The sequence below is a fragment of the Trichoderma breve genome, chromosome 2 (genome assembly GCF_028502605.1).
Source record: "Trichoderma breve strain T069 chromosome 2, whole genome shotgun sequence".
NCBI classification, from domain to species: domain Eukaryota; kingdom Fungi; phylum Ascomycota; class Sordariomycetes; order Hypocreales; family Hypocreaceae; genus Trichoderma; species Trichoderma breve.
Window position 1 is genome coordinate 1,253,650 of NC_079233.1, and position 12,977 is coordinate 1,266,626.

General features: G+C 49.5%; 4 protein-coding genes across 4 annotated transcripts; 1 reads left to right on the forward strand and 3 right to left on the reverse strand.

Annotated features, from left to right (window-relative positions):
- Nucleotides 1–554: 554 nt before the first annotated feature.
- Nucleotides 555–1,517, reverse strand: T069G_02645 (uncharacterized protein; the record flags this gene model as incomplete). Its single annotated transcript, XM_056169855.1, has 1 exon — nt 555–1,517. The coding sequence occupies one exon, from the start codon at nt 1,515–1,517 to the stop codon at nt 555–557; it is 963 nt and encodes a 320-aa protein (XP_056030747.1).
- An 802-nt stretch (nt 1,518–2,319) lies between these two features.
- Nucleotides 2,320–3,522, reverse strand: T069G_02646 (nitronate monooxygenase domain-containing protein; the record flags this gene model as incomplete). The annotated part of the gene is made up of 4 exons (XM_056169856.1): nt 2,320–2,457; nt 2,539–2,788; nt 2,859–3,420; nt 3,480–3,522. The coding sequence occupies 4 exons, from the start codon at nt 3,520–3,522 to the stop codon at nt 2,320–2,322; spliced, it is 993 nt and encodes a 330-aa protein (XP_056030748.1).
- Nucleotides 3,523–4,801: 1,279 nt separating this feature from the next.
- On the reverse strand, nt 4,802–8,224 carry T069G_02647 (fungal specific transcription factor domain-containing protein; the record flags this gene model as incomplete). Its single annotated transcript, XM_056169857.1, has 7 exons — nt 4,802–4,999; nt 5,039–5,187; nt 5,266–6,100; nt 6,152–6,212; nt 6,296–7,522; nt 7,898–7,993; nt 8,082–8,224. The coding sequence occupies 7 exons, from the start codon at nt 8,222–8,224 to the stop codon at nt 4,802–4,804; spliced, it is 2,709 nt and encodes a 902-aa protein (XP_056030749.1).
- Nucleotides 8,225–11,018: 2,794 nt separating this feature from the next.
- T069G_02648 (uncharacterized protein) lies at nt 11,019–12,125 on the forward strand (the record flags this gene model as incomplete). The annotated part of the gene is made up of 1 exon (XM_056169858.1): nt 11,019–12,125. The coding sequence occupies one exon, from the start codon at nt 11,019–11,021 to the stop codon at nt 12,123–12,125; it is 1,107 nt and encodes a 368-aa protein (XP_056030750.1).
- Nucleotides 12,126–12,977: the final 852 nt, after the last annotated feature.

Sequence of the window (12,977 nt, forward strand, 5' to 3'; positions counted from 1 at the left end):
ACAACAGATCACAGCTGCCAGGGGTATCAAATCTGGTATTCATTCGAAGTATTAATTCGTAGTAAATATAGTCAGTAAATGCTAGAGAACGTATAAATAGTAGCGGACAACTACCTAGGATTTGATGAGCTAGATGAATAAAGACACTCCTTCTGCACTTCAGTCATAGTCACTGCAGTCATATTAAAAGGATGGAAAGACATCGTTGCAAAGGGGTGTTTTAGTCAACACTAACTTGAGATAATGTAACAAGAAGCACAATCCTTTGAAGACTGCTAATTTTAACTCAATCTTCATTATCATTTCATCCTCGTCACTTTAAATCAGACATGATCAACTTCTCCCTCTCAATCTGGCTAACCAGTTCCCCAAAGACTGGAATATCGTGAATGAAGCTTCTCATCTAGCCCGTTCCTCAGTCCTCTATATCACAAATATGGTCAGAAAACTAAAGTAATAAGATGAAAGAAGAAAGAAAACCCACTTTATGTTTGCACGAATCTTGCGTTTACCAAAATAGTCATAGATGTCGTCATCCATCCGGGCGAAAATCCTCACTCGTGGTTATCATTGTCGCTTTCGTCGACGATTTCAATTGGCAGCGGAATACCTGCCGTGTTTGCGAAGGCAGTCATAAACTGACGCATCTCGGAAATGAAGCCATCGAGTTTGGTGCTGACTCCATCGATCTTGGTGCTGGCTGCATCAATCTTGGCCTCGTTCCTCATTGCAGTTTCTTTGGCAATCTTCACATCTTCCTTCATTTCGAAGAGGTCAGAGTTCGTCATTCGCGGCTTTTCGGCTGCTATCGAAGCGGGTTTGGCAGCGTTGGCAAAGCGTTGGATGGCGAGGGACGACTTGACGCCAGCGACTACATGGTCGATGTCAAAACCACCATTGTCGGCTGCTCGTCGTGTGCGTTTGGGTTCGATGGCTGGAATGTCAGAGAGTGCTCGAGGGCGTTTGGCTTCCTCGAGAGCTACACTCTGCTTTACCTGTCCCACCGGGTCAAGAACGGCTACCTGTTGTCCTGCACCAGAAGCGACGTCTTCTTTGTCCTTATTTCGGATCGTAGCGGCATTGGTGGCTGCGGCTGACCTTCTGATCGCCTTCCAATAGTCTTGCTCATGATTGATGACATCGGTGGTACCGAAACGATCTTTAATCAACTCGAGGTATTCTCTTGGCAACCTGATGTATAACGATGACAAGATGAGATAAATGGGCCTCGACAATCCTTCAAGGCCGGAGGCATCGAACGCTCGCATGGTTGCGTGGTATAATTTATGGGTAGTGGCGGTAACTCTAGCAGAGGGTGTGGTATACGAGTAGTAGTCGTGGTTCCGCAGGTATCCGACCATTTCTTCTTGTTCGTGAGTCTCGAGTAAGATTGCCTGTGACCAATATGTGCCGAGGCAATGCATTCCCAACTTGTACCTTGGATCATCTGGCTTAAGGTTGAGATCCTTCGCGTCAAATTTGATGACCTTCTTCTCCTCAGTCTTTGCGGCTGACATTTTCGATCGTCTTGAGTCAGTCGATAATTGTCAAGAAGCTAGCAAAGTCGAGTGGGGAGGAGAAGATTGAAGAGGGAAGAGAGGGACGCGTGATTGTATCTGAGAGTCAAACGAAAATAAAACTGAGTGGAAGTTGACAGCGTAGTCGACGGCTGTCAGCGGCTGTCACAGATGCTGGGACTCGGAGCCATGCAGCTGTCTGAGCATGTTAAGACAAGGTCGATAAGTTGCAATTATCAGTGTATGGTGTGAATTGATGTCGCTGAAGTCACTGGCGAGATGACTGTTTCTCAATGTCAAACAATTAATATCAGATATTAACATACTCAAAATAATGGCTCAAGGAATCACAAGATATTACAAAATAATAAAGCTCGTAGAATGTATACGAAAAGCTGGATGGTAATAACAGTATGTGCTAACTATCGCTTCAAAATTGATAGTGGTCATATAGCAGATAATAGAAGAAATAGCAACAATACCTAGCAGATGCCCTAGAATGAGTGATAATAGTGAATAGTAGTAGATGGTAGAAAAGGTAGCGATAATAGCAGATACTAGAGAAAGTATGGATACATGCAGATATTTGAAGCGTCAGTTTTAAAAGACACTTGTTCCGCATCTTATGATACTGTAATCTCCGGGACGCTGGATGCACAACTTGAGATGTCGACTACTATAGATATCATATCATAATACAACAAGCAGCTGTTCTGGCCAGCACCAAAGGTGAGACTTCGTAAAAAAAGGAACCGTATTTCTTTCATTATTATCGACTAAACTCATGCCGTTATTTCGTCCCTTATAGCTTCGAATCAGACACAATCAAAGCCAGCTTCTCCCTCAGCGCAGTCTCCGCCTCCTTCTCAATACGAGCACACAGTTCGCCGCAAGTCGGGATGTCGTGAATAAGACCCATGACCTGGCCTGTCGTCCAGACCTATAAATCCCCACCGCTGTCAGTAAGGCGAAACAACAAGAGATCCAAGAAGCAACGTAGAAGGAAAGGGGGGGGACTCACGCCATATTCCGGGTCACCGTTAATGAACACCTCCTTCCCTCTCTTTCCGCTGACGTAAGGCGCTACTTCCGAGAATTCGCCTGACTTGCTCTCCCTCTCAATCTTGAGCGCATCTGTCGCAACCTTGTTCTTGTACAGCCTCGTGGTGTTTGTCCAGCGTCTCAACAACAGCGTCGTGTCCGTCTCCTGGCCCTTGACGATGGCCTCCTTGATATTCACATGTACCGGACTTTCCACCGTGGCCACCCAACTTTTTGCAGATATTTCGTTAGTGATGGTGTTTCCAAGAGCAATCCATTTATAGCAAGGTTGAAGCTTACCGTGTGCCCATGTTGATACCACAAGCTCCCAGAACCAGCGCCGCCGCAAGTCCCTGCCCATCAGCAAACCCTCCCGAAGCAATAAACGGAGTATTCAGCGTCTGCCTCGCCCTGCTCAACAAAATAAAATTCGTAATGTCGCTCTCGCCAACATGTCCCGCACACTCAAACCCATCAATGCTCAAAAAGTCAACGCCCAGCTTGATCGCGCTCTGGGCATGACGAATCGTCGTACACTTGTGCAGCACCGTGATGCCCGCGGCCTTGAGCTGGCGGATCACGGGGCCGGGCGAGTTTCCGGCCGTCTCGACAATCTTGACGCCCTCGTCGATGATGGCCTGGGCGTAGGCCGGGTAGTCGGGCGGGAGGAGGGACGGGAGGAGGGTCAGGTTGACGCCAAAGGGCTTGTCGGTGAGGGTGCGGCACCGCTGGATCTCGGCGCGCAGGGCTTCGGGCGTGGGGGAGATGAGGGCGGTGATGATGCCCAGGCCGCCGCCGTTGGAGACTGCGGACGCGAGGTCTGCGGTACCGACGTGCATGAGGCCGCCTTGGATGACGGGGACTGGAGGACGAGAGAGTTAGCTGATGAAGGCAACAGTAACAGCAAAGAAAGGCACATACCGCGAATGCCTAGACGGCGGGTGAGCTCGGTGTTGAAAGGCATCGTCGAAGGTGAGGTCGCGTTTCTTGTTCTATGTCTTGTGCAAGTCCTGTCTGTTTCCTTGTCTTGTCTTGTGTATCGTCTCTCTATTCCAGCATCCAAACCCAAAGTCAAGTAAAAAACGCTGTCTTTCTTTCTTTGTCAATCGCAAATGAAAAAAACAACACAAAATCAGCACTTCTTATAACGTCAGAAAGTCTTACGAGGAGCAGGTCCTCTTCTGGACCCCAGATTACCGCTCCCGAACAAATAGCCTTATGCCGAGGCAAGTCTATCATGTACGCTGACAGCAGCCCCACTCTCCGATGGCCCTTTCCCTTGCATGTTAGCTCGGGCCCCATTCCATACTTTGGGGCTCTCTAGGCTATGGAGGCTAAGCCCCCCCGGACTTCACTTCACATGCTAAAACACCTACTTATGTACAGAGACGGAGAGAGATACAGTGAGTGGCTGCTATGGCTTCTTTGCAGTGTGTATCCTCTCTGTAACACTCTGCTGTGCCTTGGATGAACAAACTCATCCTTTGTGGTGCACGCACACCTCGTACTCTGGGCCATCGTCATAATCCAACCGCATCACCCGGATGCTTAAAGCAAAGTTACCCAAGATGTCGTGCTTCGTTTCCCAGGGGATGAGTAATCCTGACGCGGGTGGAGCAGCATTCCCAGTTTAGTGTGTGTGCATCTTCCCTCGGTTCTCTTAATTGTCGTCCGACATTGAACTGGATTGAGTACTACCACTACTATAGTGATACTACAAGTCTCTCTCGTGTGCTAGTACATGCTTCATCCTCAATGTAATCCTTAGCTCCAGAGTGTCCAGAAAGGGAAATGCTTACTATTCATCAGCTGCCCTTCTCCATCACCCGAGCACCCTTATCGAGATCCCCCGCAATCTGACGAGTTGGCGATCCCACTTGTTGATTCACAATATGCCAGCAGAGTGTGTTACAGAGTTATAGAGGAGAGGGTATTGTTTTCATTCGCGCTCAATAAACTGCGTGTTACACATGTACAAACTCCTCCTGCTCCCATACCCTAGTTCCGGATCCGGCGGTTATCCAAAATCCGCCCAAGCCATCCAATGTGTGCAATTTTGTCCCCCATATCCAAAATCAAATGTCCCATATTCCCATTTACTATAAGCCGTTGCTCGCCCGCTAGTGTGCGCCAGCATGGTATGTTGTGTTCCAATAACGCCCGACGTGGTCATGGAAGACCCGTCATACTCTCAAGACACCTAATCAAGATTCGTCCAGCAAATCCCTGGCTCGTATTTAGCCTCAATTTATGCTCGTAGCTGGTGCCAAGGCAACGCGATCCCTCGGCTTGTCCACCAGATCAGCGTACCCATCCAAGCTGGCGCCCATTGTCTTGATCATGTCAAAGATGTGCGTGCCCTTGAAAGTCTCAGCCCAGAGGCGTACTACTGCACTCGCCAGCTGTCTCAACTTCATGGGGTCTGTCGTTGCAGTTTCCATCTGAGGGTTGGAATTTGCGCCAGCCAGTGATGGATCGACGGGGACAGCGAATTCGGTTTCGTCCAACATCCTCCTCACTGTTTCCAAGAGGTTCCTTTCATCAAGGCTGATGGGAGCATCAGACGGTGTAAGAGACGCCAGCGTCAAGAGCCACTTGGCTAGAAGAAGGGCGCATTCAAAGTTACATACTATGGTATCACAACATTAGTTTTCATATTCAGCCAAAGTAGAATTGCCTCAGGGAAGAAAAGAGGACGAAAACTTACATGAATGCTGTATGCTCCACTCTGTAGATTTGGTCCTCGCAACATAGTTGACACCGGCCTTGACCAGCATAGACAATGCATGGACGGCTTGAAACACTGCCCCATGGAGTCGCACGCTGCGCACCACCAGTGGTGTGGAAATCATGGCTGATGCCATCAGCATCGAATCTCTTGTCTGCAGCTCTCTGCATGGAGGAGCATCGCTGTATAGCCGAATGTACGCGAGGCGCAGAAGAGCTGTCGCGTTGTAGGCCAACAGGCCACCAGGGGAAAAGTCTGTGCTGGCAAAGGGTCCTGATCCTGTGGCAAGGAGATAATGATGCTGTTCGACCGTAGTATGCCATACCCGCAGCGCCTGGGTGACTTCTTCCACATCTTCCGGCTTCAAGGTGCGCTGTGTTTCAAACGGCAAGCCGGCTGCTAGCGAAGTTTGCTTCAAGAAATATACGTGCTGGATGAGCACATGAATGAGCACATAGAAGCCTAGTGATGATAGATGGTTTGGCAGCCCCTGGTTCGTCCGGCCAAACAGCCGGGCAATGGCCTCGTGAACGGTAATCTCCACCATTGGAGTAGACTGCCGCAGCTCTTGCCACTGCCAAGCAGTCTCCGCTCTCCAAAGTCTAGCAGGGAGAGGCAAAGAGAGTCTGAGTTCCGACGTGACCAACAGAGGCGGCAAGTCATATGCAATACTGCAAAGGTTGAAGAAGGAGTAAGCAATCAGCTTAGTCCTGGTGGCCCCTTCGCGCTTAATCCAAGCATCCCAATCCGTGACGCTTGCTTGGCTGATGTCTTCAGTAAGCCCCTCTTCTCTAATCAAGATGGCCAGGGTGCTCTGCAAAGACAATGCCTCGTTTAGGATTGTCTTGGCTCCCCACAACCCAACAGAGAATAAGAGTAAGACGGCCTGAATTGTTTCCAATCTAGACTGGGGCGTGTTGGGAGAACTGCAATTAAAAATCCACATGTTAGCAACTTATATAAGACAGTATATGCACAAAATAGAAACTGTAAAAGAGTATATACTTACTAAGGCTCCCGATGCGTGTCTTGAGTAATCGGTCTCTCCGACTGCGCTGAAGCAAAGGAATGCCGGTAAGACGTGCTAGGAGAAGGCCGCGTGGAGTGAGGGCTATAAGATGATGCGTTTGGCAGGAGGGCATGGATTTCCGAGCTATGTCTTCGTCGTATCTGCTCCATTGCAATGGCTTTTGCTGCATACCAGAGGGCATATCCTCTCTTACTCTCGAACCTGTACTGTGCTCCAACGGACAAGATGGCAAGAAGTAGCTCTGGTGCGAGTTCAGTGGGTGACAACGTAGGCAAATGCAAAAAAGGCAGCTGCTCATGGAAGCCCCCAATGTATCCCTCCAAGAAGCGGGTGAGCGTATAGCGAGAAGGGAAGACGAAATCAGTCGGCAGCACAGACGAGAACTCTTCCAGACGGTTCTTTATGACGCCGTGGTCAACTACCGAGATGCGTAGGGGGGAACGCGAAGTCTCCTCGTGCAGTCGAGAGCTCGGCTCTTGCACATCAGGCGCAAGAGACCCGAAGCGGGAGGGAAGCTGTGAACTCGGCTTTGAGCCCCCACGTTGAAACACGGCCGGAGATCGAGCAAAGAAGTTCATCTGCTGGTCAGGCTCAAAGTGTGGAGGGAGGAAATGCTGCGGCGTCGTGTAATCGTCAAGGAACAGGTTGTAATCCTCGTACGCTGGCTGCTGAGGCTGTGGACCAAATGCAGCTGCGAGAATTGGTGGGTCTGCTCTCGCACGATCCGCATATCCCTCAATAGTATCCGGATAACTCTTGACTCTAGCGTGAGTTGGAGGCTGCTGGGGCATGCCGTTGAGCAAGGGCTGGATAGTGTTGACCTCGCTTGCCAACGCAGCATCGGAAAGGAGATCAAGATTGCAAGCTGCAGTTCGCGCTGCTGCTTGCGGATCTTGCTGGCCAAGATGATGACTTCCAGGATCTGAACTCATGGAGCCGTGATGATGATATGGCGGTGGAGGCGCCTGGGGCTGATGCTGCTGTTGCTGTTGCGGCGGTGATGGCTGAGGGGGTAGCAGTGTGGTTGTGGTAGGAGGAGGCGGAGGGGGTGGCCGCAACCTGTGAATCCCCATGACATCGAGGTCGACATGGCCATCGGACAGAGATGGCTTGTGCATGGACGTGCCAGAGAGCTTCCTTGGCCTGGAGACATCTTTATGCCCTTCGTTTAGGTGAACAAGCTTCTCGTGCCGGACGAGAAGATCGCTGATGTCCATATAAGTCAGTATAACCCAACGCAAGGCGGGGACCGTGTAAGTGCAGCGAGGAGGTGGGAAGTGCAAAGTGGATCAAGGCGAGCAAAATAGCAAAGTTGAAGCTTAGGCAAGAAGCTTAGGGTGAGGCTAGAGGTGACACTCTGGAAGAGGGGAAAGGGGGGATATGTAATGCAATGAGGAGGCGCGGGTACTCGTATGGGTACAAGCACCACATAAAAAAGGCACAGCATCGCATCACCTCATGCTGAACCACGCCATGGGTTATGTAGGTACTTACGGACATACGGCTGAGGGAGGGGGAATTCGTTGAAGGTGCAAGGAAAAGGGCAAACAGGGTCATGGGGGGGGAACGAATTGCTCTTACCGTCGCCCAAAGGTTTTCCCACAACGGTCCCAGCCACATGAGAAAGGCTTCTCTTTGGTATGAGTCCTCTCATGTCTCTGGACATGTTCAACGCGTCTGTAACTCGAGGAGAAGAGGTCATGTGAGCAACACAGCACGAAGCAGCAGAGTTGGACAGATGCGGAGCAGAGCGGGCTAGACTGACCTGAAGCGCTTGCTACAGTACTTGCAAGGCAATGTCTTGGGCTTCTGGTTGCGATTCTCGCCCACCTCGGCAATTGCGAGGGCACTGGATTGGTCTGGCGGTGGCAGAACGGCCGGGCCGTCGATGGTCTGGAGCGGGAGCATTACGAGCAGAAGCGAGGCCGTCAAGGTATGGTAAAGTGACAAGGAGCAACGAAGCAACAACGGCGACGGGATTTGGGGGTGGAGGATGTGGGGGATGGGGGAATGGGAAGCAATCAAGGGACGGCAGCTCGAATAAACAACAGATAGAGTATCAACAGGATCCGTCCGACCTTGACAGAGATGAGAGACACGGCCCAGAGGAAACAGCAGTGTGGGGTCAGCCGGGTTTCGCACTCGGTCTGCTATCTGCAACCACAGTGGCTAGGAGGAGGAAAAGAGGTGACCGACTATGTAGCCGACTGGGGAGAGGGAGAGAGGCCGAGCCCAATCAACAATGGACAAGCAGCAAACAGCAATCGAGGCTGGCTCATCAGACAGACGAGTCGAGTCAAGTCAGTCGAGGCGAGCCGCAGGCGTGCTCAACAAGGTTCGGCTGGCCGCGGGTGTTTGTTTTGCAGATGAAGGAGCAAGGCGAGATGTGATGGAGCACACAGCACAGGCGAACAAGAAAAGAGCCCGGCGACTTGATCCGGCCAGGCAAAGCGAGCGATACACTTGGATTGAACCAGGACCCCAGGCGGCTACAGCGTGGAGCCGGCACAAGGTACAGCTTCCCCGATTTGGAGGCAGGCCAAGTGCAGTAATCCGTAGTATCGGGGCAAAGGACCAGCTCAACGGCGTTGTGTTTGGCTCATCGGTCGCGTGCCGTCATCCGTTGGGGTTGGAGATGGCAGCGAAAAAAAAAAAAATAGTAAATGCAAGGCCGGGCGTCGCTTGGATGTCGGCCCCAGGGCTGTCAAACGACATGTGCTTTTTTTGGCCGGCAGAAAACGAGCGGTGGCCGAGGCAATGACGAGCGACAATGGACGACACTGCCAATCCTGATGCTAATGTCCAATGCTAATGCTAATGCGAAATGACGGCCAAGTTGATGGACAAGAAAGAAGTACAGTAAACCGGAATGTCTTGGGATACGGGATGTACAAGGGCCAGGGTTGGATTGAGCGGGGAAGCTGAGGGGAAGCAGCTGGAGAACAAGCCACAGACACAAGCTAGATGCCGACCGTGGAGAGGAGAGGGGGAAAAAAGGCAAAAAAGGTGAAGCCCCGGATATGACACAACGACAACGACAGTACTGTACGAGTACGCGGCACGGCTAGGCACTTTTGGCCCTGGCGTACGAGTATTGATTTCGTACTACAAACGACTAAGGAGAAGCCAGCGTTGAGCCGAGCCTGCAGATTTTGCCTGGTCTGGTGCGCGTGCTAGGCCGGCCTCGGCAAGCCTGCGATCTCAAGCTTGACAAGGCGTCCAGCTAGTTGAGTCTATGTAGTAATATCTGCGTGCTTGCTGGCCCACCGTGGTGGCATGGGGACTAGTAATTAATCTCTGTGGCACAAAGGATGCAGTTGCAAATGGCAGAGCCTCTAGACCCGGGAGCAGTGGTCATTTCAAAGGCAATTTGATTAGGATAGGCCTCTTGTGTCTCTTTTTCTGTTTCCTTATCTGCTCTGTTTCTTACATGTAATAATTACAGGCAGAGCTATCAGTCTAATGGACAGTGATGGATTGTCTCTAGCTCATGGCCTGCCGTTTCCTGTGTGGGGGAGGAGTTGGAGTGGGCCGATGATATTTTACCCCACGGGGCAGAGGATCCCAGCATTCTCCGGTACTGGGCCACTCAGGTTTTTTCCTTTTTATCAGCCCGTCTTTTTGCTTTTAATTTCCACTGCATGTGCTTGGCGTGTGTGGGCGGACTTGCTCCATCCCCATCCGTTATGTAATCACACATTCCCTATCTCTCATGTTCCCCCTCACACACACCCTACAGACCGAAATGTTGCATTTGGCAAAGAAAGTAAAAAAAATTACTGGCAGTGCGGGCACGGCGGCAAATTCTACTCCAATTTGCCAATAAGGGGAGCGCTAAATTAGAGTTCAATATTTTATCCCGTTTGGGTAGCTGAGTTGTGGCGCACAAGATGTTGCAATGAATGATGCCGTTTCTGTCGCGTGAATTGAACTGAGACGACTGCTGCACGCGATGTGTCGAGCCTGTGCATTCAATGCTGCAACAGCATCTTTTTAATTGAAGGATAATTAGGAGAGTAGTTATCCAGCACTTTGTGTCTCAAGTTAATTGTATACTACTAGCTACCAGACAAACATGGCTAGAGTAGCAGATGCTCGACAAATATAGATATAGTAGCAGATACTGGAAAAAAGTAACGATAGTAACACAGAGTACCGACAGCTACAGGAGATTATACAAGTCAGCAGATAAGTTGCTCAAGAAATCGGGCATGTAAGCATAGTAGGTAAAAGGTAATTCCCTCTCCATCTTGTTATGGACACTCGAATTCCAAAGCTACACTGGGGCCTTAGATAGTTAATTTAGGATTCCCATAGTTAATCGACGATGATATGTACGTACAGTCGCAAGACGGTCTCAGTCACCACTATCCAAACACCGAGTGAGGCATCCTGCGGGACCAATGCAGGTATGTAAGCAGCTTAATCCTGTCGCCAAGGCTCAAGTAAATGGCCAAAGCGTACTAAATCAATAAGTCGCTGAAATTGAACAATCCCGTAGATTAATATGTGAATATGGCCACTGAGGTCTCTTCAATAAGTCACTAATGTCGCCTTTGACACAGGATGAGTGTGACAATTTCGATCTGAATACATATAGCTTGTCATTACCCTAACTATTCGTAGATACCAGGGATTTTTTTTTTTCGGAGCACCTGATCACTCTCTCATTTGATCATTTTCTCGTCGGCAACTAAAGGCTATGGATTCAGACACGGATTCAGACACGGATTCAGACACCGTCATGGATTGGGACAACACCAGGGGTCCAGCATATGATGTGCGGGAGGATTTTGGAATGACGATGAAAAAGCTTGCTGACAGGATTTCTGATGCGGCAGCGACCTGGGACCGCCATTACGAGGGTGTTGATATTGAAGGTTTCCACCGGAACCTGTCTGTTCCGATTCTAAGACCGCGGATGCCGGGTAGAGTCTGCAAAGCTAAAGAAGAGTTAATTGATTCAGCATTCAAGATCATTGAGCTAGCAGCTGGGCCATCCGGGATGATAGCGATCGCAATATCTCAGGTGAATGCAATTATGATTCCTAGGAACACAAGGAAAGCGAAGGAGCTTGCTATGCCCGGTGCTAATGTCAACTTGCAGGTCCAGTTTATATCCGCTATTAATTGGCTCCTCCATTTCAAGATATTCGATCGAATTCCAGAGCGAGATGTAATGCCGTACGACTCCTTGGCTGACGAAGCCAATGTTCCCGTTTCTGAGCTCAAGCAGATGCTCCGAATAGCAATGGCAAACCATGTTTTCTATGAAGTGGACGGCAAAGCTGTTTGTCATAACCGATTTTCATGGAAGCTTGCCAGAGACGGGGACGTCATTCACGGTCTACCCTTTTTCTGCGACATTATTTTGCCGGCTATAGAGAACATGGTAGGTAGAACGACAAAATGGCAGGTCTTCGGCTCTGAAAAGGACGACAAAACAGCTCGAAATCTTGCTTTCGATGATGATTTAGACTTTGACGAATTTTTAGCTCAGACAGAAGAAACTCATGGATACACTCGTCTAATGAGCCTATTGAGCTCTGGTCGGAGTCTTCCGTCAACCTGTTTGGCAGAGGTGGCTCATGGTACCATTGACTGGTACTCTCTCAGAAAAGGAGCACTTATTGTAGATGTAAACATCTATTCCATAGTATTCGCCTTTTCATTCGGTGGTATGGGCAACAAGCTACTGACACATGTTACACTTACAGCTCGACTCACGCAGTTCATGTTCGTGGGAATTGGCCGAGCTATTTCCTCATCTTCAATTCCACGTTCATGCGCCTCTGGACACAATCAATGATATGAGAGACCGTGTGAAAAATAATAGCCCCGATCTTTTGAATAGAATCGAATTCCGTTCCCTAGATCAAGCCATCGATCGTTCAGCAAACGTCTACTCTTATCAGGGCTCACCCATCGTCGAACGGACAGAGAGATGGCTGAGGCGCTAACGAAAATTTTCCATCATATCGTGAACTTTGATTCACGAATCATCGTTATTGAACCGTTACTGCCCAGACGGGGATGGTCAACAATGGCCATGGAGAAGATATCGCAATGCCGCAACATCACTATGTGGCAACTGCAGAATGGTGGCGAAAGGACATTGGAGGAACTCGAGATGCTTGCCAAGGGAATAAGTGAAGATTTTTTCATCGAGAGTCACACTCGTCGGCCAAACAGCACGGTGACAACGGTTGTGTTTCGCCTCTTTAACAGGGTGATAGAGTAGAATTATCAGGTAGTATGGGGATTATGCCCTTGTTTTAATTCTATCGCAGGATGAGCCCTTGGGAATCAGGATCTTGTGTTTTTTCTCCTTAATTATTCTATAACTTAATATACCGCATTGATATTTGCAAATTGTGTCGACATGCATTTGAAGTAGAGTCAGTGTAACTATGTAGACAGTACATGATGTGGGCTGCAGGTGTAGCTGGAGCACAGGGTACAGCAGAGCTCCCGCTATCAGCCGCTTATCAAACTCGGGGCGGCAGAGCCTCAGCATGCACTTCATCCACTCAACAACTTCTCAAAATTTGCTTCATCATCAACAAACGCATTGTACATCTCCAATTGAACCAGAACCTGAAAAATAAATACCTGAATCTAAAAAAAGAGACCGAAATCCATCCCAACATTGCATTTGGCA